The sequence below is a fragment of the Embiotoca jacksoni genome, unplaced genomic scaffold (assembly GCF_022577435.1).
Source record: "Embiotoca jacksoni isolate LCO1_2020_lvr unplaced genomic scaffold, fEmbJac1.0.p SCAF_12, whole genome shotgun sequence".
NCBI classification, from domain to species: domain Eukaryota; kingdom Metazoa; phylum Chordata; class Actinopteri; family Embiotocidae; genus Embiotoca; species Embiotoca jacksoni.
This window is the reverse complement of record NW_027185252.1, coordinates 5,867,501-5,891,989: the sequence shown is the minus strand read 5'-3', so window position 1 is coordinate 5,891,989 and position 24,489 is coordinate 5,867,501. Positions and strand designations below refer to the sequence as shown.

Below are 24,489 nucleotides of genomic sequence, written 5' to 3'. Positions count from 1 at the left end.
TCCATTACTTTTTTCTTGGTAAGGACATTAAAGGATTAAATGAACTATATGGAGGCACTAAAATAACCCCCCCCCCCCCCCCCCCAAAAAAAAAAAAGGGTCAGGTTTTGCCAGTTGGCAACTTTTTCAAATCAAAACATTAACATGATTCAACAACACATTCAAACATGACTATAAACGGACAACTTTGTGATTGGCAATTATATTTGTCTTTTCGGAGGTGAACTTGACGGACCAAGCAGCAGAAAAAAAAAACTCCGGTCCCATTACGTGAACAGCAGTCTATAAAAGAATGACTACATTGATAGTTCAGCCAGACTGTCCATTAATCAACACACTTAACATAAAAACACAATAAAGTCAAATTCACACCCACCATCCAATGAGCAGTAAGTATTTACCTGAAAATGACTATAAAGCACATATATGGTACTATTCAATAGTCTATATCTTAGCCTATATGAAAACTTGCTTCTCAAAGATGCTGGAGGTAATTTAGAAACTGTTCCATTTGTGCTGTGTATATTCACCAGAGTTTCCCTGTCCAAGTGCACTAATGTCGAATCGGACGATAAAGTTTATCATTAAACTGTAAAACGTCTTTCCTCCGTTACACATCTTTGTCAAATAACGTTTGTAATCTCATATTTTTGGGAGGCGAAGCGTGAAGCAGGCATAAGTGCGGACCATTTACCATCCCCCCCCCCCCCCCCCCCCCCCCCCCCCCCCGAACACACGGTGTCCGTCTCAGTCCAACTTGGTGCCAAACAACCCAAGGAAAAAAACCTGTCCACGGGGAAAAACGTCACATTCCTGAAGTTAAAGAACGTCCAACTTTCATTTCGCCACGACTTTAAGGTGCCTTCAGGCAAATGAGCAATTTATGCCATCAGACAGAAAAACATTGGGCGAGTAATCACAAAGAAGTGCGCAAGACTTTTGACTGAACGGCTCACTAACTGATGAATAAGGTCATGCTTGTGTACATCCAACAATGCCAGTAGATGTCAGGGTATTACAGACAACAGAAACGGTTTGTATATATATATATGTATATATATATATGTTAGTTGGTTGATTACTCAAAATGCATTACAGTAGATCAGAAGGAGTTCTTCTGTATTTTCACCGCGGTTTTTTTTTTTTAGTCAACAACCGGTTGAACTTTCTTCTGTCCACCACTTCCACTGTTAAAGCCTCATCCTGAGAAAACATCTGCAACTGATAGGGTTCCTTAAAATCAGATCGTGCGGTCACCGCCAAACATCCTTTAAATATTAAAAAATAATTAGCGTTGCCCGCTCATGGTGCACATGAACCATTCTTTGATTTTGATTTTCTTTGTCACAGTAGCACATAATGTGAAAGTCCGATAGTTTGGGTTACGGAGATAAAATGTACTGTTTAAATTGATAACGGTGCATTTTATAATTGCAGGATGAAACCCCTTCGTTTTTACTCGACCATGTAGGTGAGATAAAAATAAGGCCAGAGGTATTATTTCAGTAGTATGTTTAGAAAAAAAAACCGGAAAAAAAACCCCCAAAACACTTTGCATGTATGCAAAAAAAAAAAATGAACTAATGTTTTAAAAGTGAGATTGAAACTTTAAAAGAAATAACCAGTGCAGGATCTGTTGTTCTTTTTACGAGAAGCTGCCATTTTTTTTTTAAGCAATCTTGGCGACTGCATGAGACATAGGCAGGTTGAAGAAAAGCTGAGCTCATTTTTACATGTTCTAATTTGCAATTAGTAATCACAAGGACACATTTTTATCTTCTCAAACATATTCATGCAAACACAAAGAGTAACTAGACTCCTGGTTCTGCCTTTTCTTGGCAGCGATAAGGAAAAAACACAAACTAAACCAACTGAATTTTGGAATCAAAACTCTCCCATCCTTTGACCTAATTCAAGGTGCCATCATCTTCAGGGTCACCACGGCTACGGTAGCCCTCATTCAGCTCATCTGGCGCCAAATTAACCAACACTGGGCGTCGACTCTCGTAACCGTTGGAAACCCCACCGGACGGAAGTGCCTCATCCTCTTCCAAGTTGCTGCCTTGCTGGTATGCATGTTTCTCATAGTTCAGCTCCCCTGCCTCGATGTCATCAGACACACGTTCAACCTCAGGCGGCAGCTCGTTGGACAGACGGAAGTCACTCTGATTGGAGGAAGTAAAAACAGGAGTGAACTCTCCTCTGTCCTCCTCATCTGTCGTCAGAGGAGTGGGCGAGGAAGGCGTCACTCGAAGCACAGTCATTGTCTCGGGAACTGGTGACATGATCGGCTTCATCACCGAATCTTTGAAAATCTTCAAGATACGAAGAGGAATTATTAGGTTAGTGCTTAAATTTAAAAGACCTGTTCCTCCAACAATACTCTCACACCTAAATAACAGAATAGGTCATTCGGACATTGGAGAGTACCTGCGACCGGGCCTTTGTTGTCGGGGTAACAATAATTAACACGTGGTTAATGTCGTGACTAGAAATGGGTCATGATTTTCAAATATTTGAAAAGTCATTAAAATACAAAAAAAATTCGCTTAGTATATGGGACTATTGTTTTTCCTTATTTCCCCCATTTTATCGGCACCTGGTTGTAGTGGCTTAGTCCCGTCAGAAGGGGGCGGCAATGCAACTAAAAGATGTCTGCCAACTGCCACTAAACAACACAAGGAGGAGAAGAACACGTTGCTGCCAGGTTCCAGAGCTCTGCAGGTAAAACTGTGCGGCTGTGTGAGATTAGACGTTGCCGTGGAAACAGTGGAAACATGCAAAGACGACTACAGCCGTCAAAATGTTCCGCGTGGAACTGTTTCAAAACAAATGAAGATGAGGTGCAATGCAAACTCTGCAGGATGGGTTTGCGGTTTGGTTAGGTTTATGAAAAGATCCTGGTTTGGTTAGCCTGGTGTTATCGGACCAAAATTCACAATTTAGTTCAATAGGTCGATCAATGTTTTTGGTTTGAGGTAGTGCTCATACCTTCAGTCAGGATAGATTCCTTTAACAAATTCAAACTAAATTAAAGCTGCAAGCAGAGATAAATGGGCCCTCGCATGCTACATGTCGGGGAGCCAGCTGGTTGCGGCATACTTGAAAATTAAAAAAAAAAAAAAAAAGTCATACTATAGCGTGTTAAAAATATGAAAAAAAAAAGTTATACTATAACATGTCCAAATTATGAAAAAAAAAAAAGTCATACTATCGTCATCTGAAATATGAAAAAAAAAGTCATACTATAGCATGTTGTCCGAATTATGAAATAGTCATACTATAGCATGTCCGAATTATGAAATAAAGTCATACTATAGCATGTCGTTGGAAATGTGAAAAAAAAGTCACGTCATGTTGTTGAAAATATAAATAAGTTATACTATGTAATATTGTATTTTCAGTGACATAGTAAGAATTTTTTTAATGTCCAGACCACACGTTATGGTATGACTATTATTACTTTTTTCATGTTTCAGATGACATGCATGACTTTTTTTGGACTTGAGATACATGTCACAAGCGGGAATCGAACCTAATGACCCCCACACTGAGGCGACAGCGCTAACCACTGCACCGTCTGTGATAATAACATGGAAAAAAAAGTCACACTATAGCATGTCATCCAAATTATGAAAAAAAAAAAAAAGTTATACTACATACAGCATGTCGTATTATTTTATTTTCATATTTTCAACAACATAGCACGAGTTATAATAATAGGGCTTTCGCACCATTCGGTGCTCGGGCCCTAATAATCTCCATTTAAATGAGACCTGTCTAATAAAATGAGAGTAAGTAGGATGAGCGTACCATTGAGCGGGGTAGGGAAGTTGAGGGTCTTATCTTTTTGTGGATGATCATGTAGACGACAAGAGAAACTGCAATCAAGAGCAACAGGGGGACCAAGATGTAGATGTGATCTAGACAGAGGAGAAGAAAAGGTTCGTTCATTTACAGTGAAAAAGCTGCACATTCACACAAACTCTGAAGAAACCTGTTGAGGACAACACTTCCGTGTCCACCGGTAATACTTTAAATTATGCGAGTGTTAAATCTCCTTTGTATTCGATTCAGATAATATTTTTGTGCGTGGGTGGGTGATTTTTCTCTTTTTTTAAACACTATTAAAAAAGTAACATCATAAACCCTGAATCGGGGTGTTTTGGCCGTTTTGTGGCCCGTTCTGCTTCTTTTGAAGTCATCAGTCGGTTCAATTCAAACAGCGGGGGACGCGCACCAACCATCACCGATCACACCAATATTTCAAGTATCTCGACAGCGTTCACTGAAAAAACAAAAACAAAACTAAAATGAATGAACAAAATGCTACTCAACAATGAGATGTTTCCTCGAGCGACAGCGTTCGACAGTACTCCTGTTTGGTTTTCACTAAAATCTGCAGAATCTTTCCCTCGATCCTCAGACAGTGATTCTCCTGCGCGGCGTCCACGAGCAGCGGGGCCTCGCACACTTTGTCCTCACACTCCAAGTCGCGATACGTCGTCTGCACACGCAACAAAGTACACGTGTCGAGCAACTTTACATGCAGGATGCCACACGAGAGCACCGTATATCAATGAATGTATAACAAAATGAAAACGCTCCGTTAAGAGCAATATTTCCTGCTTATGCCGAGCCAATCATTAACAATATCATTGTCAGACTGTGTAATAATTGACAAAAGGTGTGCTGCTAATTTCTTCTGCTGTTAATCTGCGTCGTAACAAACTGGAGAAGGTGAGATTCTGACCTGGTTGAGGATTTCCAAATCGTACTTGAATATCTGAAAAATCTGTTTGCCCTGGCCTTTCTTCCCGTCGTGCACCTTCGACAGGAATCGCAGCCACGGATGCTCGAAGTGGATCAGGATCGTGTCAGCCGTTTTGACGGTGACGTTAACTGACGGGAGGTCCAAAAAACCTGGAAACCAACATGAGCACGGCTTGGTCATTTGTCCATTTCATGCTGCAGACTGAGGCACACTGATATTATAATTACAAGAGAAGCTAGTTTATAGTTTGAGTAACTAGAAATAGAAACAATAAGATTAAAAACAAATGCTATGCGTGAGATATAAATAGTTAAATATTACAAAATCCTATTAAAGTCTGACTTTAAAGCTGATTTTGGGGATTTTTAATGCTTTCTTTTTCTTCTTCCCCTGCGTTTGTAGGTGCACCATATTTTGTACGTGCATTTGCATCCTCATGCACGAAACATTTCGTACAAATAAAACCAGGAGCGGCATTTAACTACGTTGCTCCATCCTTGTAGGAACTTTTAAACCATTTATTACACTTAAATAAATGTTGTTTGGAAATTTTTTTTTTTTTTTTAAATAATCAGAGATAAAACTATAAACGGTGATGACAGTTGGTGAAACATACTTAATTCAAGGAGCTCCATCATCGCTGGTAATATTTTATCTTCATCTTTTCTTGCCAGTATATATATATTTTTTTTTATTAATTTAAATCCTTTCATATAAAGGAGTAGTAAATGGCTACTGTCGACAGCAGTTCAGTTTTCACTCATCCAAAAATCTCATCATCAACATCAGGGATTGGCACTGAACTTTGTTTAAGGACATTAATCCCAGATGACTTCAACAATCCCTTGACTGTCTCTAGCACCGCCATCAGGTTGAAATTAGTGGTTTTAGGTGAAACGTCTCGAAAGCTTGAGAAAGAATCTCCAAAATTTTGGCGCACATATTCAAGTCCAGACGACCAGTAAAAACTTAAAAGAGTGATTCCTGCTTAAACACTAAACTTAGATGGCGAACTTGGTAAGCAATATACCCGCTTACCAACAGCAAGTTGTGAGCACGTACAGTAATGACATTAGCATTTAGCTCAAAGCGCCGTGGCTGCAGATTTTCAGTTCTGTTCCTTCACTCTTCAAATGAACTGTTCTCACTGTGAGCTCGGTGAACGACTGACATCCATACTCACATCTCTGTGTGTCTGGAAATTGATCAGTATAGCTGAAGGCGATCCCATCATCTGGATGGGAAACAGACTTGTTCTCACCAATCACAGCCGTGACAGTGACGAAGTACACTTCCCGTGGATTTGAGAGAAACGATAGATTGGCTTCCAGAGCTGGTGGCTCTACCCAGAGTTCAGGAGGAAAACTGGAAAAATAAATAACACAAGGGAAAGTTTGTTAAGTTTTGGGAAGAGATAATAATGACCAAACAATCCTGATCATTTTATTGTATTTTCTTTTATCTCAGGTTGGACATGAAGACTACAAACTGTAGTTTGAAACATTTAAGCAGTTAGTGTCAGTGTTAGTATGATCACTATACAACCGTTAACATTTGCTACAATCGTCATGTTTACAGTTCACATTTGAACAGTTCATACCCTTAAATGTGCAGACACATCATAATACCGGTTGCTTGTGTAGTTTACACAGTTTGAAGCAGAGATCATCTTAAAATCTGTTTTTATCTGACTGGTAATGTGGACAAAAAAACAACAACTCCGTACTCATCTGATTCACGTGCGCTGATATCTACTCGGAATCTAAGGCCATCCTGGATTTGGCCATAACTCCACTCCAGGACGTTGATCAGATTTTGGCAGCGCAGGGTCACGTCCGTCGGCTTGTCCACTGTGGAAACAGAGACAACGATGTCGGACTGCAGATATTTTGAAGGATTTGACAGTGAAAATCTTGAAACACCAAATTAAACTGTGGATTTAATATCAGACCACCAAACTGCTACCGGCAGGCGGATCTCCCTGCTGCTCTCAGCAGAATGTGGGCTGGAAATGTGTTGTTCAATAAAAGACATTACCCTCTCCGCCCCCCTCCGTACAGAAAAAGTAAAAAAAAAAAAAAAAAAAAAAAGGTTGTTGATGAGGCTCATAAAACCATTAAGCTCATTAACGGACTCTTATCTCAGCCCTCGAAGTGCCCCTCTGGTGAGTTGGAATCTGTAAAAGTCCGGCACTCAGGCTTTTTCACTATTATAGACTATTAAAAATGCAAAACAAACCAAAAAAAAGTGCTATAAAAGGTCCAAATGAAAATCCAATGAAATAAAGAGGCTGCTTTATTTTGAGGTGATGCTCATCAAGTTTCAAGAATCTAAATGTAACTGGAGCAGAGATCACAGGTACGGGGATACGTGCTGAACAGCATGCAGACTCCTACAGCACCATGTCAACAACTGAGGGTAAAATAAAGGCTGTGTGCCAAATGACCCTCAGTACGCTTAAAATATAGTACTCCTACATCTTATTACACTTACTTGCGTAGTACGTGACTTTTGACGGAGTACTGTTGTCTCCAACCACACGCTGGTGTTCTGCACTTATTGGAAATAACCGTAAAATATGAATGCATCACCTGCTGACACATTTTCCAGTTCTTCATATTTTACCAGAACTTAATGTTTTCATGCCCAGAAAAATTAACCAAATCTAAGCTTAAAATTGTGATATCATCACTTTCGTCACACAAACTACTTTTTATTCTACATCTCTTATTTAAAATGTGGCCAAAAATGAACCTTTTGCACAAACCAGATTCTGTGGAAAAAAGACAACAACAAAAAGAAAGAAAAAAAACAACATTTTACACAAGACAAACAGTCATGAAATGACAAAAATTAAGGACATTTTCAGCAGTTTACATCCCCCCCCCAATATTGGTAACACTTGTGGACACATGGGGAAAAAAAAAAAATTATGTCATTTTTTTTTCATTTTCAAAATTTTTTCATTTTTTTTTTAATTGTTGTACAATAAACAATCAAAGAAATTCATCTTCCATTTTTTATTCTTCAATGATTCATGACATTATCACTGTGCTACACTAAACAAAAGACATTTTTGAGCTCTTCCTGCTTCTGGCCGTGACTGTGCTAGTTCCATAGAGGTGCAGTAAAAAATTAGCCCGCAGTGAGTATGCGACGTGAGAAAGAAACTCAGCAGGTCTGACGACAGGGTGGATATACTTCTTCATTCAGCGCATATTTGCCCAAGCCCGATAGCTTTTCATCCATTATGGGAAGCAGACTTGCTTCACAGCGTTGCAGTTATGGTGTGTACACGCACACCACAAACACACACTGCCTCAATTCAGTGATTCCCCGTTTTGTTTTCTGAACAAATAGAAATCCTCCAAAAGCCTCCGGCACCTTATCAATCTCGTTTCAGAGAGAATCACTTCAGGACCAAATAAATGTTATTTTATTGTGATTAGAAGCCTTTTTGTGGTTTAATGAAACGATACCAGCAGGACATTATGTTTGCAGAAATGCTTTCCCATTAGTTAAGCATCAATGGATGTGCGCACGGTTAATGAATGCGCTGACAACACAGATGGAGCCAAAGTGATTGATTACGACGACTACAACAGCTCAGACTAAACACACGCGTTACAGGCGATGATATTTTCAGCGTTTTCAGGAAAAGCAAGAAAATGACAGAAAGAAGAGGAAAGACAGGCACATTAAAAAAAAAAAAAAACTAAAGGTGGCATTTAGAATTTATAAAGAAGTGAAACTGTTACCAAATACACCCTCACGTGTATTATTACCATCTCAGAGCTTACGGTACAAATATGTACATTGTGGTTTCATTTCGTCTGTGACCGGGCATTCACGTGCGTGCACGTGTCGACATCCACCCACGCGAAACACAGAAGCTCAAAAACAAGATGAGATGTGACAAGTGAAAGGGAATCACAGATGGCAGCAACACAGCAGTACCGAGAAAGAAGTGATAACCGCAGCAGTCAGCCAGTCGCTGAGGGCTGTTACCACATGTTAGCCACGCACACGCACGTGCGCGTGCACACACACACACACACACACACACACCATTTTAAATGATTAACTTCCATGTCCTTTTGGTAGATGTTTGTGTAGTCCCAGCTGACCCTGCAGAAGCACTTGAATGCTGACTAGAATAACAGAGCTTCAGAGAGGTTACACCCTTTCAATTGTACAGTGCATTCAGAAAGTATTCACAGCGCTTCACTTTTTTCACATTTTATTATGTTACAGATTCCATTCATTTTTGTCCTCAAAATTCTACACACAATACCCCATAATGACAACGTGAAATAGGTTGGTTTTTTTTACATTTTTGCAAATCTATTAAAAAAAATTAACAAAAAAAAAAAAAAAAATCACATACATAAGTATTCACAGCCTTTGCCATGACACAAATTGAGCTCAGGTGCATCCTGTTTCCACTGATCACCCTTGAGATGTTTCTACAACTTGATTGGAGTCCACCTGTGGTACATTCAGTTGATTGGACATGATTTGGAAAGACACACACCGTCTATATAAGGTCCCACAGTGGACAGTGCATGTCAGAGCACAAACCAACCCATGAAGTCCAAAGAATTGTCTGTAGACCTCCGAGACAGGATCGTATCGAGGCACAGATCTGGGGAAGGGTACAGAAACATTTCTGCAGCATTGAAGGTCCCAATGAGCACAGTGGCCTCCATCATCCATAAATGGAAGAAGTTTGGAACCACCAGGACTCTTCCTAGAGTCGGCCGCCCGGCCAAACTGAGCGATCGGGGGAGAAGGGCCTTAGTCAGGGAGGTGACCAAGAACCCGATGGTCACTCTGACAGAGCTCCAACGTTGCTCTGTGAAGAGAGGAGAACCTTCCAGAAGGACAACCATCTCTGCAGCACTCCACCAAGCAGGCCTGTATGGTAGAGTGGCCAGACGGAAGACACTCCTCAGTAAAAGGCTCATGACAGCCCACCTGGAGTTTACCAAAAGGCACCTGAAGGACTGTCAGACCATGAGAAACTAAATTCTCTGGTCTGATGAAACAAAGATTGAACTCTTTGGCCTGAATGCAAAGCGTCACGTTTGGAGTAAACCAAGCACCGCTCATCACCTGGCCAATACCATCTCTACGATGAAGCATGGTGGTGGCAGCATGCTGTGGGGATGTTTTTCAGCGGCAAGAACTGGGAGACTCGTCAGGATCTAGGGAAAGATGAATGCAGCAATGTACAGAGACATCCTTGTGGGATTTCTTCACTGAGACCTTCGACTGAGGTGAAGGTTCATCTTCCAACAGGACAACGACCCGAAGCACACAGCCAAGATAACAAAGGAGTGTCTTCGGGACAACTCTGTGAATGTCTTTGAGAGGCCCAGGCAGAGCACAGACTTCAACCTGATTAAACATCTCTGGAGAGATCTGAAAATGGCTGTGCACCGACGCTCCCCATCCAACCTGATGGAGCTTGAGAGGTCCTGCAAAGAAGAATGGGAGAAACAAGAATAGGTGTGCCAAGCTTGTAGCATCGTGCTCAAAAAGACTTGAGGCTGTAACTGCTGCCAAAGGTGCTTCAACAAAGTATTGAGCAAAGGCTGTGAATACTTATGTACGCGTTATATTTTCGTTCTTTATTTTTAATAGATTTGCAAAAATTTGAAACAAACTTTTTTCACTTTGTCATTATGGGGTATTGTGTGTAGAGTTTTGAGGAGAAAGTGAATTTAATCCATTTTGGAATAAAGCTGTAACATAACGTGGAAAAAGTGAAGCGCTGTGACTACTTTCCGGATGCACTGTATCTGAAGGAATGTACAGACACGGGAAAAACATTTTTCTGGTTCAAGACATAATCCCACAGCAGCCTGCGGCAACATAACGCACAACCGTTTAGTGAGCTAAAACTATATTTAAATTGACAGTTTTAAAAGCTTTTAAAACCCATTTAAAATTAAAAAAAAAAAAAAAAACGGGAACCGACTTCAAGCAATCATTTCCAAAAAAGTCAGTAGGTCAGCTTTGGGAATGAAGTCAAAATCTCCAGCTGGGGAAAAGTAGACTGTATTTATTCCTGTCACCTTATACATGATAAACACAAGCAACATTAGCAGATAAGGCTGATAGATTTGTGCTTCGGCAGGAAGAGACAGCAGATGCTAAAAAAGGAGATTCACATAACAAAGCGACTGAAAACCACCGCAGTGCTGCTGCACAACACTTTTAGTTCATAATAGAAGCAAATGTGAAAACAAGTCCCTCGAAGTGCAATCAAATTGTTGCATGCTTATCACAGTGACAGTAAACTTGAAACTCACAGTCAAAAATGAAAATTCAGCTCAACCACAGCTGCAGACTTTGACGTCAAAATGTTTCACAGATGAGAGAAACGAAAGATAAAAAGAAGTTACGGTAACAACAGGAACACAAGCTGCACAAATACATAGTTCCCATACGTTCCCTTGTCTGCCGTTTACAACCCACATCGATTTCCTGTCACTGGAGCGTCAAAATTAAGCAAATCAAGCTAAGTTTGTTTTCACAGCAGAAAATCACACCGGTAGACGTAAAAGCTCTGCTGTAACTAATAACATCAGAGATGGCTGCAGTTTATGCAGGAGTGGTAGTTTCATGACCTTTTTCACAGGAGATATAATTTGATTAACACATCAAGATGCTGTTGAAAAGGTTTATCGGGACAATAAGCCAGTTATTTAATGTTACCACCCGTAACTTTAAACTGTCTGTGGCTAAAAACTTCACTTTGTAGGATTAATGTTCAGTTTTTGCAGGTTTGACAGAAATGACCAGTGTTTTCCCCTCCTCACTGGGCTTTTCAGGCACATAAATAATTATAAAAGGAATTGATGCTTTCGTTGCCACCAAACATCTGAAGAGGGAAGATGTCAGCGAGCACTGACCACACCGACTGGACTGATGGTGACAACGCACTGGTAATGGGAGATTAACCAAAATATAGAACCTCAAAAATCACCACAACAAATAAATAAATAATGTTCTTTTAAATCGCTGCTCAGATAACATTCCAACATTTTGTTGTTGATCGACCTCAGATGTGCCACCATCATTGCTGTGAGATGACATGTTTACTTGTTACATATCATATGTCATATTGTCTCACTTACAGTAAATAACTACAGACTGTTCAGTACGCACAGAATTTATGTTTTTTTTTTTAAAGTTTGACGTGAGGCTGATGGCGTTTAGTCTAAGAAATATACTGTTTACATGTTTATTTCATTTAATAAATGTTAACCGTCTGAAAACAAGCAGCAACAAAACAATAAGTCGAAATAAAACATAAGATTTACTTTTAAATCAGGGACTCTTTGATCAAAGATTTTAAGAGAATATGAATCTGACCCGTTTTCAGTACTGTTAGTTTTATTATTGAATTAATCTGTGGCTTATTTCTCAATTAATCGTTTACTGTCCATGTTTCAACGTCAAAAAAGTTTTTAAAAAAATGCCCACTGGCATTTAATAAATCTGATCTCTTTAGATTTATTGATTTGTGTCCAAAATACAATATTATTATAATTAAATTGATTTAAAAAAAAAAAAAACAACATTAGAAAACAAGCATATGTTTACAATTTAACAGTTGGATATGTTCTGTATTTTTATTTAACCCTCCTGTTGTCCTCGGGTCAAAATGACCCGCAGCTGTGTTCAAACAAGTTCCATTTTATTTCTATATTTTTATATTTTTTGGGATCATCGGTCATCATTCTTTAAAGAAACCCTCACAGCCTCCTTGTCACCGATGATCCCAAAAAATATGAAAATAAAATAGAACTTGGTTGAACACAGCTGCGGGTCATTTTGACCCAAGGACAACGCGAGGGTTAAAAGAATAATCATTTATCGTTTGTTTATTGATCCTTTATCAGTTAACGATTTGTTTCAGCTCTACGCGAAGGTTTTCAGTTTGTTCTTATTGTTCTCCGTCTCATGCTGACGTCTCAACATCAGGTCCGATGGGAATCTACTTGATGAGACATGAAGCTCTGATGGGGAAATCTATTCTCAAGAATGAATACAAAAGGGGTGAATTTTCTAGGAAAGTCCCAGGCATGTTGCAACAAATGTGTGACTCATCACTGTTGTGAAACCTGCGTATCAAAGAAACAATACACTCGCATCTGTAGCCTCCACAGCACGGTTCAACTCGTATGTCAAGAGTCTTAACGGGACACTAAGAGGCCGTCTCTACTCCGTCAGGTTTCAACGACTGCCTGTTTTCCCCCCCTGTATGAACAAAAGTAGACTTTGTGGAAGCTACAGTGGCCACGTCGAACCCACACAGCATGTCACCCGAAAGCCACACAAGCCAACAACAGACCCCTCAAAGTGACACAGGATACAGTGCGCACACACAATACATAGACTCGGGTCTGTGAATGATTGTAGTTTCAAGTCCCTCGCCAAGCACTGTGTCCTTTAGCCCCAATCTTTATTCCAACTGAATAATTCTATTGAACACAATTTTGATTGAACATGTATCTGAAGCACTGAATAATTGCATTTGGAGCCTACTTTATCTCACACACCTTATTATGTAAAAAAGCTCCTTGATGCAAATGCTGGAAGTCCCTGTCGTGGAAATTTGACTTGGTGAGAGCTTGAAAAGAAGAGTTTAGTCCGATTGTCTTTTGTGCGTCTTTTATCATCCAACAGAGTGCTATGCAGTCTGTCGAGATCTGAACAACAGGAGGATAACTTCTCCTGTGTCTTTATAGGGATCATAAGCCTGTATCACAGAGGAAAACAACACAAACAGCAGGTTACAGCTGTGTCTGTATAGGGGGCTCAAGCCTGCAACAAAGAGTATGAGACAGTTTCCGTTGAGCAGAAACCTGCATCAAAAAGGGACGTTATTGAGAGCAGGAGTGGACAGAGACAAAGAGTTTGAGCAGTTTAAACAGATTGTTGACGCATGGCAGCAGTCATCTGGTCAACAGAGATGAGGACAGTTCCTCATGAGGTAAGGTTGAGCGGTATAGACGACTCTTATAATTTTCCATTACGTCCCTGATTTAACACTAATTTGTTTAAATCCGAAATTTTATTTATAAATAAAAAAAAAAATCATGTAGGGGAAATGGTACTCCTGAATTTGACATTACAGAAACTACAGAAACATTTTAATCAAGACTATAAAGTTATATATATTTAGTTTAACCAGTGAAACGATGGCCAGCGATGATCAGGAGAGAATCGCTGAAATGTTTTGCTCATAAGAAAGAGAGAGAGTGTCTAGCATATTTAACATTAATGTAATATGCAGCATTATTTTATCACTCTTGGTGTCACAACTCAGTTACTTCTGACAATTGTATGCTCACATTCACACTCTTATTTTCACTGGCATGCAAGTGAAGAGGCTGGCTGAGAGGAAGGAAGGTAGCGTTGCAAGATCAACAGGCTGAGATGGAAAAATATATTTTTAAAAAACACCGCTTTCTTTACCGAGCCTTTGAAACAGACTCGTACTGACTATTAGGATACGTTCAAGACATCAAGATTAACAGCAGTTCATGAGAAAAAGAAAATGTGTTTTCAGTTGGTGTCTATGAATTAATTTCAATTCCTCTTGCAAATTTCACTTCATGCGTGTAACGCAAAACAGGGAACAAGTCTCGGGTCATGGAGGAGAAGCCCCCGGGTACTGAATTTCTACCCGACACGTTTGTGTTTTTGTACGCGCGAGACCACCGAAGTCACTCTCAAGCAGTGAAAGGAACTCTTTTCTTGGAGTTGATTTTTTAACACTTTTCAGGAGTTAAATCTTTAACTTTTTGGGAGTTAAAACTCGACTCCCATGAAGAGTAAATTTGACTTTAACCTTGAGTTGTTTGAACGTGAACTTTTTCCACAGTTTTTCAACACTTAAAAGTGTGTATTGTTGGACATTCATGGAGTTCAAATTGCATCACACTATGATGATTTTAGGGAAGACTGACTGTAAGATAACAACATATTTGTCACAAATTTATATGAAACAATTATTTGCAGTGTGATATATGCATTGTGTAACAATTAATGCTGCATGAAACCTTTGTGTGACAAGTTGCAAACTAACCAATGTATTAGTGCCACTGTGATTGGTATACATGTTACGTTCCTACCTTGTACACGTTTGGTTTTGAACGATAGCCACATTTTATTTATCATTATGTCTTCATTCAAATATTAATAAACATTCTGTTTTAACAAAACTAAATACAATTTCTGCCCATCACTTCGATTTAATTTGGTTGCTTTATTCTCAAAAGTACAAAGAAATAACTAAGGCTTCCTGGGAAATGACAATACGGCAACAAAGCTGTGCAGTCAACACCGGAAGTAGAGTTGAATGATGTTCCTCAAACTCTATGTTTAACTCCAGGATATTTCACGCCAGACATTTGCTGGGAGTGTTGAATTCATTCTATTTCTGTTATCAACAACAGAGCTGCAACCAACAACCAACAACCTATTGACAAGAGAAAGAAAACAAGACATTCACCATAAATCAGGGAAAGTTTCGCTTGAAATTTGACTTTGATTAATGTTGATGCTGCTGTTAGTTCGCTCCTGTTGGCAGAAGATCCATCTTGTGTGTGTGTAGCAACGATATACATTTGCATTTGAATGACGTTTATCTTGTTGTTTGCCCTTCATCTTCCGTTGTGGTTTAATGCTACATTAGTGGAGACTTGGCTCCAGCACCTGTTTATCTCAAAGCTCTTATCTTCTGATATTCAAATAAAGGGCTCCTCTCCTTCATAGGATGTGTGTATTATCAAACTATTATTAGGCTTAAACTATAACAGTGGCATGAAATGAACAGGAAAAAGACCGCTAGTTGTGTGTTAATTAAAATCTCATGATTGTGACAGTCACACACTTTTATTTTGTACAACTGCAGGTATTTGTGCATTTTGCAAGGCCAGTTCCCATACATGTCGTCTGCAAGTCTGCTTACATCTTCATAAAAAAAAAAACTCATGACACAACAAAAAGGTTGGGTAATAGTGAAAACTAAAAGAGGAAATACAGGAGAAAAAAAAAAAAAAAACCAACAACCCAAAAGTTCAAGTTCGTTCAAGCGAACACGTGATTTTGATCGTGTGATGACCGAGTTATTGTTGCATATTACATTTACAACTGCTTACGTGCATATTTCACACAGCAGCAGCTTCAGTTTAACAACACAACAGAAAGGTTTCCAGATGCGTGATGTGTTATTGTGAACTTGCTCACGCACACGATTATCCGCATTTTGTGTTTTGTTTACAGGAACTCTCCTCCTCCATCTTCTTCCTGAATAAATTTAGCTTTCCCGAAATGGTTAGCAGTCTAACTATTAGCCCGCCGGGATTTAGCAGCAGTCCTTTCTCATCCTCACACAGTTTAAATAAAAAAATAAAAAATAAAAAATAAATAAAGCCTCACATTTCCGAGGCATTTCACGCCACGTCGAGCGGAGCGAGACTTTTGCGGATAACGCTGGACGGAAAGTCAGCTGACTTACCGAGGGCCGCCGCAATCTTGATCCAAATGAGGAGGAGGGAAACGGGATGAAACCGACCCATGTTCAGCAAGGAAACCGCGGTTTCTCTCCGGTGACACCAAAGGGAGACACTAACTAATGGCACGTTTCATCGCGGAGCCGCTGGGTTGGGGTGGAGGGACGGGGGGGGGGGGACAATAACAGCGCCGACCGAGGTGTCCACTCCAGCGGGCGCCAGCTGTAGATATCCGTCGCTTTGTCCCGGAGCGGAAACGCAGCTCGATCCTCCCTTTCGCGTGCTGCCTTTCCTGAACGTCGGAAATTCCCAAGTCCGGATACTTCACGGCTCCAACCGGCTTCTGTTTCACTTGAGGAAGAAAGCGGCACCTATATATATATGAAAGAAAAGGAAAAAAAAAAAAGCAAAGGCGTGTTAGATTTGTTTATTCATTTACATCCCCCGCCCCTCCCCACCTCCCTCATTATTTAATGAATCTCCTTAAATTCATTTATTGTCTGATTTGTCCTTGTCCACTCCACATGATTTAATAATAGTCAATAATCAATATCAATATCAATAATAATGATAAGGGGACCATATGTACCTGTGTCATTTAAAACCCTGCTCTGTTTGCAAAACTCCCCTCAACAACAGACTTAAAATGAACACCCAGTAAAATGTCATCTTTGGGACTTGTCATCATTGTATCTGGTCCCATCCTAAAATCCAACTGTGGATATTTTTGCAGGATAAATACTATTTTGCATATGAACCCTGTCTCTTTGCTCCCGGGTCATCCGAGCCTGGATGAAAAATATTGGGGCCAGTGTAGCAGACAGTATGATATCATACTGCAAGAAGCAGCATGAAGAATATTTATTATATCAAAGATAAATGAAAAACATCCCACTGAACTTGCCTAAATCTATGAGAATGTATCTGCTCTGTTCTACATGGCAAAAGGAAAAAGACAACGTAAAAAATAAATAAAAACAACAACGCGCAGGAGCAGAATTGTCAATGTGGCAACTCTAATGGTGTAAAAAAAAAAAAAAAAAAAAAGAAGCCCCACTGCCCTTTTCCAGTCAGGTATCATTGACCAATGTCATTCAGTCGAGCTCAAGTGGAAATGCAGATGTCTGACAGTACATGGACGCAACAAAGGTTGGCTCGCTCATATCACGTTATCAGGAAATTACCAGGTTTTCCGACAAATTTCTGAGGAAATACACTGCGAGGAAAGATATTTTCATTTTTAACCATACATAGATATAAACGAATAAAAAAACACTTTATATATAGTAAAAAAAAAATACAGAAACAAGTTGGCTGGGTTGGCAGTCTCTTAAAATACAGAAACTTTTGGCAGAACAGTTCTACATCTTCTGGTTACTGTATGGGGGGAAAAAAAAGGCCTGTTTAGAAATAAACAAACTGTGGGATCCTCTTTGGTTCAGGTTTGTTCTATAAGCCTGGGATATACAGTGCTTAAAGCTTAACTCCACTTGTGAGTTACAGCTTCCTTTGTGGGATCCTTCCCACCGTCCTGACGTCAGCTGGATGTGTGAGTTCTCCTCACCATCCCAGTCTCAAACTGACGCATTCGCATAGCAGCTCCTCTTCAGCAACTTGAGGTAAGTTACACACCAGAAACCTTGGAAACTAATCTTATCTTATTTGAGCTGGCACCGATGACTACTCAGCTTAATCCAATCATGTGTATTTGTGTCTTGTAGTTAACTCTGAGAATGAATCAGAGATCGTAGCCTGCTATATAATCTCATATTTCATTACATAGCTTGTGCATTCCTGGTTGTCTGTTATGTAATAGAAACACTCGCAAATCTGTCCAGATGGAAAACTGTGAACTGCTTCTGCTGCTGGACTGATGACTCACTGACTTTGTTTAACTCTCTTTCTATCCTGTGAACTTGTGACACATTTTCTTCTGAAAATATATGAAACAGTTAACTAGCTCTCACTTCACTGGAATTAAATGTAGGCAGCTTAAACAAATTTCACCGCTGACCCGCAAGATGACTGTAAACCATAATGTTTGAGGTTGGAGTCACCTCAAGTTCAAATCGGTGGATTACTCCTGTACTGAAAATGTGGCCAGACATTCACCCGCTCTTATCCGACTGGGTGGAAAGTATGAAAGTGAAAAGAAGTTTTCTATGCTGTGAAAAATCTCCCTTCAGACCTTCTTCTTCATGCAGTATGTTTGCATGCGGCTCCGCTTGAACTGTATGCAGCAACATCTCTCTGCTCTCACCATCAGCAGGTTTAAGGACACACCAGCAATTTCCCCAAAATCTGCTGATGTTGTGGTACATTTGATTCATGTCTTGCCTTTTAGACATCAGCCTGGGATATGTGCGTAATGACACGACTGATTGGCTTTCACATAAACACAGGGCAGAGTTAAGAGTAGTGATGTTTGATCAAATATTAGTTTTCTATTTTCCTGCTGGGTTGATCGGAAGACAACACGGCGCCAGAGGCTGCAGCTGCTTAGCTTAGCTTAGCATAAAAACTGGAAACGGAAGAGAAGTTGTGGTTTTACTGGGCGTCTTGTGCTGAACGATTTCTTTTCTGGCGGCACCAACTTTCTGGAGTCTCTGCGGGTTGCAGAAAATGTAGTGCACATCATCCAAAAGCACAAAACACTTCAGGCAAATCATGATGAGTTTAATCATGAACACTAACGAGTGCTTGATTTTGGAGGAATGGGGTTTTTAGAAGTGATTTTTTTTTTTTTTTTTTTTTGACATAGTTTGTCTTCAACTTCTCTCCAAAAACAACATCAGACTTCTTTGTTCCTTTGCTGGCCAGATGTTTGATACGTTCGATTAGCTGGAAATCTGCTTGTTTGTCTTTTTACTTTTTGTTCTATTCAATGTATTTCCAGCTGTTTCACTGAAACTCTCAGGGTATAATGACTGATGATTGGCTGTTTTTTTTTTCACTTACATCTGGCCTATGTATAAAGCTTGCACTGCACCCATCAGTCCACTAGAGGAGGCCGTCTCAGAGTCATCTTTTTGCCTCAAACGTCAAAACAGTCAATTACGAGACTTTCCCCGGTGTTTAAGTCCATGAGAAAGCAAGATTAGAGATGAGGTACATTAGCAAATTCCCCATAAAATAATACGTGATGTGCCTCACGTAAAATATAATTCTGCCACAAACCATGTTTTTTCCTAAACTTAACCAAACACATAACACATGTGGTGCCTAATAGGAAAGCATCTTACTTTTCTTATACGTTAACTTCAAGTGCAGTGATTCCCAAACTGTGCTACATGTACCACTGGGAAGCAAAGCTCCTCCCGATGGGGCTCAAGAGTCTTGTTGAAAGGCCTAAATTGCACTCCATCTGGCCACAGTTTAAAAAAAAAAAAAAAAAAAAGTCATTTCATTTTATTACAGACAGGTATTAAATATATAAATCACATTACAATAATGACAATAATGTCAAAAATGTGGTTATCTAAATATTTTAGAAATAAAATTTGCATGTGCTGATGTGACAAAATGTCCTTTACAAATAAACTTGCCTTGCCTTACATGGTCCAAAAAGTTTGGGAAAATCTGCTCTAGTGGACTGACGGGTCTATTACAGGCTTCGGGGTGATATCAGGTTGGCGTCTGTGTACAAAAGTCCTACTTTATTGTGCATTTGTTACCTCTCAAAGAACCCTAAAAAAAACCAACATTTAAACCTTGCTGATCCTTCGGAGGGTCAGCGAGTACAAATTCACATTGTGGACTCAAATAATGGTCAAAACCACAAAATCCTGTTTTAAATCCGAGTTGCCAAGTTCCCAGAGATCAGAGTGAAAAAAAATGATGCACTGGACTTTTAGAGTATTTTCATTCGACAGAATCACTCAGACATAAAAATCAGAGCATCTTGAATATTTCACTGAGGTTAAACATCATATAACTTTAAGTCATAAATTCCAACGCTGTCAGACAATGTGCAGTCAGAGGTTCTTTCCAGCTTTAAGACCAAATAAAAGGGGAAAAACAGCAAGATACTGTAGGAGATAATTCTCTTCTGTTTATTGTAACTCAGAGCCAGAGGAAGAATGTAGCGGTCAGCTCTGTCTGAGCTTTAAAATGAGGCAGAAAGTCAAGAGTTCCTCCTCTGATATTATTGCCAAACCAGAAAATCTACCCGGAACCTCTCTTCGTAAAAGCCAAGATTTCAAAACAGTGTTTTCTCTGGAATCTCGCAGCAATCTCAGCAACAGTTATAATTTTCTAAATGTGCGTGTTTTGAGAATGTGAAATTCAATGTGGGCTCCCGGTGCCAAACAATGTATCCTGAACTGTAGTTCAGGAAGAACACACCCATTTGCAGACTCTGCGTGTGTGTGTGTGCGTGCGTGTGTGTGTGTGTGTGTGTGTGTGTGTGTGTGTGTGTGTGTGTGTGTGTGTGTGTGTGTGTGTGTGTGTGTGTGAGAGAGACAAAGTCATGATCCAAACCAGCTGCCAGTATGTCCACATCCCCTCTTTTCATGTCTTGGTAAGAAAACACTAAATGTGGATTAGAAATACTCCGGGGAGTGACCTCAGAGCGTTTTCCTCCAACGTCCAGGAACACAGATCTCCTGCATGAAAGTCGACCTGAGCTGAAAGACGTTTATTTAAACAACCCAGCCAACTTGTTTTCTTAAAAACACTCGTTTCACCCGCTCGTACTGGATTTAAAGGTTGGACATTTACCAAAAAAAAAGCATCACGAATCCAATCCAATGTAAAGTTAATCTGATTACTTAATACAACTGCATTGGTGTAAAAGGACCCACAGGGAGTTCACGTCCACTCTCTGTTGGGTTTGGTAAAAGTTCTTTTAAATAATCAACTGAAGTAAAAGTGGGTGAGATGTAATGATACCAAAATATCAAATTACATCAGGACACACCGGGAATGCAGTAAATATTCAGATCATTTACAACTAAAGGGAATTTCGCCAATTTTTTTCACATTAAGATCTGTTGTAGGTGCAAGAAGAGTGCGGTTTAAGAGAGATGAATCTTAGTTTGAAATGAAATGTTATATAGAAATAAATATGGCATGTTTTATATAACCTAAGTTGAAGAAGATTTTCTATTTTATTGAACATAAACATAAGAATTCAAATTCTAAAATGAATAAGAATTAAAAAAAAGGAAAATAAAATTAAGAATACAAAAATAAAGATTTACAATAGGAATAAGGATGAAAATCAAAAATAACATTAAAAATACAAATAATGACATACATTTTAACATACACACTCTGAATGATGAGTACTTTTAATTCAAACACTTTATACTATAAAAAAAAAGTACTACAAAACACGAGAAGTCTGTTTCGCAGCTCATACTTTTATACTTTTGAGGTGGGTTTTTTTTGTTTCTTTTTGTTGCTTTTGTCTGATATTGCATGTGTTTCTCTTCTCTTTTCCACAGGTGGAAACACCTAAACACCTCCCACTCACACACTCACACCGGTCAGTATGCAGCCCGAGACTCTCCTCCAGCAGTGATGGCCGCCTTCAGCCCTCCAGCTCCTCTCCTCGGTGTGCTGCTGTGCGTGTCGGTGGCTCTGCAGCGCTCTGACCTGCGCTTGGCTTACGTGACCCACAACAGCTTCTTCTACTACTCCTGCAGCCAGGACCCGCAGCCCTGCAGCACCTCCTCGCTCACAGACTGCAGATGCAAGGACATCCAGCTCTCCACGCTGCACCGGCCCCAGTCCCACTCCTCTCCCGTTTTCAGGATGAGACGGTTAACCATTTGGTTCACGTCGCCCTCAAACACAGCGCGTCTGCTCAACAACTCGGAGGTGAGGCACCTCACGCTGGTCCACTGCGGCCCCGCGGGGTCCAGAGGGACGCCTTCTTTTCCCCTGGAGGGACATTTCGCCGTGCAGCACCTGGAGAGGCTGACGGTGGTGAACCTGCCGCAGAGGCCGTCTCACCACTGCCCAAATGCAAACAGAGCCAAGAGCACCGACTTCAATGCTGACGCGGAAAATGGTGCTCGGCGAGACACGAACAGATACAACAGGGAGAGAGACACAAACCTGGACCTGATTGCGGGCACAAGAATAGACTCCTTGACTTTGTCCTCGGCCCAGATCCAAGACATCTTCCTGGGCAGAGAGCTCGGAGCAGCGTATCATGAACAGGCCCGGCTGGGAATCATCCACAGCTCCGTGCTGGAGTGGGGCGCGGAGGTCAAAGCCTACACAGTCCAAACTCACATAGACAGCGATGGCGCACTGCCCTTCCCCGACCTCCACCTGCCAAAATTACCTGCGACATCTGTCATATATGTTAGCTTTGTGTATTGATAAAAAGGTACTGTTAGAGGCCTGCGTGAGGATACAACAGCAGGAAGCTGATCCGGCGTTTAGACCGAGCAAACAAGCACCTTAATTCTTCTTTTTTCCTCTTTACATTTTTGGTGAGGAATAATCTTTAAATGGGAGATACAGTGGCCATTAGTCTACATATAGGGCGGGCTCACAAATTTGTTTCTTCAAGCTGCCATTTGGCAGGAGAAAAAGTCTGAGGGGAAGTTTGTATTTAAAGCCACTCTCTAAATGATTCTCATGATGTCACAATGAGCTGGCCCTGACCTTTGACCTCTGACCTCTGGGCCCTGCGTAAAATGAAGCAGAGACTATAGAGATCAGTAAATCATGTTGTTTTCAGTGGCTACATTGGTGATAGCAGTATTATAATTTTTTTTTTTTTTTTTTTTTTTTAATGTATGTTTGCTTTTAAAAAGGAGCCACAAGATGGCAGCAGATACGTTTGAATGAAAGAGAAACTGAGGAAGGACTGAGAAGATTTGCAGTCTGATGGTTTTTTTTTTTTCAAAGTTATATACATCTTAAGTAAATCCTAAATTTAACAGATATGTCAGCACAAATATCAGCATTTGACAAAGGCTTTTGAGGACAGTTCTTTTACTTTTTTACAGAAGCTCTATTATTTTATTAGCGTTTATGAAGTATATCGATATTTATTGGTTTAAAAATTAAATTAACAATGTACAACTTGCATTTTTTTTTCAGAAATAAAAGAACTTATCTATGATTCATGGCTTGTGAACGGAAGATCATGATTGATTGTTTTGTTTGTGTTTTGTTTTTTCAAATTAAATCAACAGCAAGAATCAGACACAAATTCTGAATTAAAAAAAAAAAAATCATAGAAAATAAAAAAAAAAACAGCAGCTTGTCATGTGTGCACGAGTCTAATATTATGGACATTACTTTGTATGAAATGGTGCAAAGGCTTTGTATATATCAGACATAACCACAGTTAAAGGTGCGTTGCACCTAAAACATTCTTTTGGAAGAAATAATGTCATTTTATTGTCGTTTTTTTTTTTGTCATTGAACATTTGTTTTATGTCATTACGAGGCGCAGCTGTCAGCCACCACTCTATATGGTTAAATTTGTAATTTGATAATAACTGCCGTCCTGTTTAGAGACCCTGCCTGCGCGCATGCACGTGCGCGCGCGCATGTGCACGCCGACACCTGCTAGAGAGCTGCTGATTTGCATGATAAACGTGCAGCCCATCTTGTTAAGCGCTGTGTGAATGCAAACTGATACCGCCTGTTGATCCCGCACCTGAGAGGTCAGCAGCACCCAGCCGACGCGCTCCGGGGGTTATTACCGGGGGAAATCACCGGTGGCGGCGGCGGCGGCGAGGAGGGGGCGCTGACGACTCGGGAATCAACCCAGTGTGCGTTTTGAAGGTCGCTGTGAACCGTGACCTCCACTTGGGATACAAGTTCTGAAGACAAACTACCTCCAGTAAAAACAAATCAATTACACGTTCAGCGCGAGCTGGTGCAGCGGGGACCCCTCTGAATGCGCACTGTAAATATTTATGTCAGTCTAAAAAGGTGGACGGGCCGAGGCTAAATTGGATTGATTTTAGGTGGGCTCTCCCTCCTCCAAGTGAGTCTTTAACCACGCTGCCGCCGTCTCCTCACCGGCAGTTCAGCAGTAAAACATTTTTATAATCAGACGTTATTGTTCGCCGCCTCCTTGTGGGAGATGCGCCCATGTTCATTTTTTAAAAGGGCAAATCAGCCATAATTCAGTTTATAAACTGCAGCGCGCAGGGGAGAAATGCCTGGATGAATATTCATTAGAGCCCGCCCGATCTGCCACGCTCG

General features: G+C 40.3%; 2 protein-coding genes across 2 annotated transcripts; one reads left to right on the top strand and one right to left on the bottom strand.

The window, feature by feature from the left end:
* Positions 1-783: 783 nt before the first annotated feature.
* On the bottom strand, positions 784-16,597 carry LOC138195215 (interferon gamma receptor 1-like). Its single transcript, XM_069144423.1, has 7 exons — positions 16,314-16,597; positions 6,501-6,624; positions 5,958-6,139; positions 4,754-4,923; positions 4,339-4,507; positions 3,814-3,923; positions 784-2,315 (listed from the first exon to the last, which is right to left on the bottom strand). Exons 1-7 carry the CDS (start codon positions 16,372-16,374, stop codon positions 1,908-1,910), a joined length of 1,224 nt encoding a protein of 407 aa, XP_069000524.1. The 5' UTR covers positions 16,375-16,597; the 3' UTR covers positions 784-1,907.
* A 1,266-nt stretch (positions 16,598-17,863) lies between these two features.
* LOC138194975 (uncharacterized) lies at positions 17,864-23,392 on the top strand. The gene is made up of 2 exons (XM_069144027.1): positions 17,864-17,927; positions 21,756-23,392. Exon 2 carries the CDS (start codon positions 21,832-21,834, stop codon positions 22,639-22,641), a length of 810 nt encoding a protein of 269 aa, XP_069000128.1. The 5' UTR covers positions 17,864-17,927; positions 21,756-21,831; the 3' UTR covers positions 22,642-23,392.
* Positions 23,393-24,489: the final 1,097 nt, after the last annotated feature.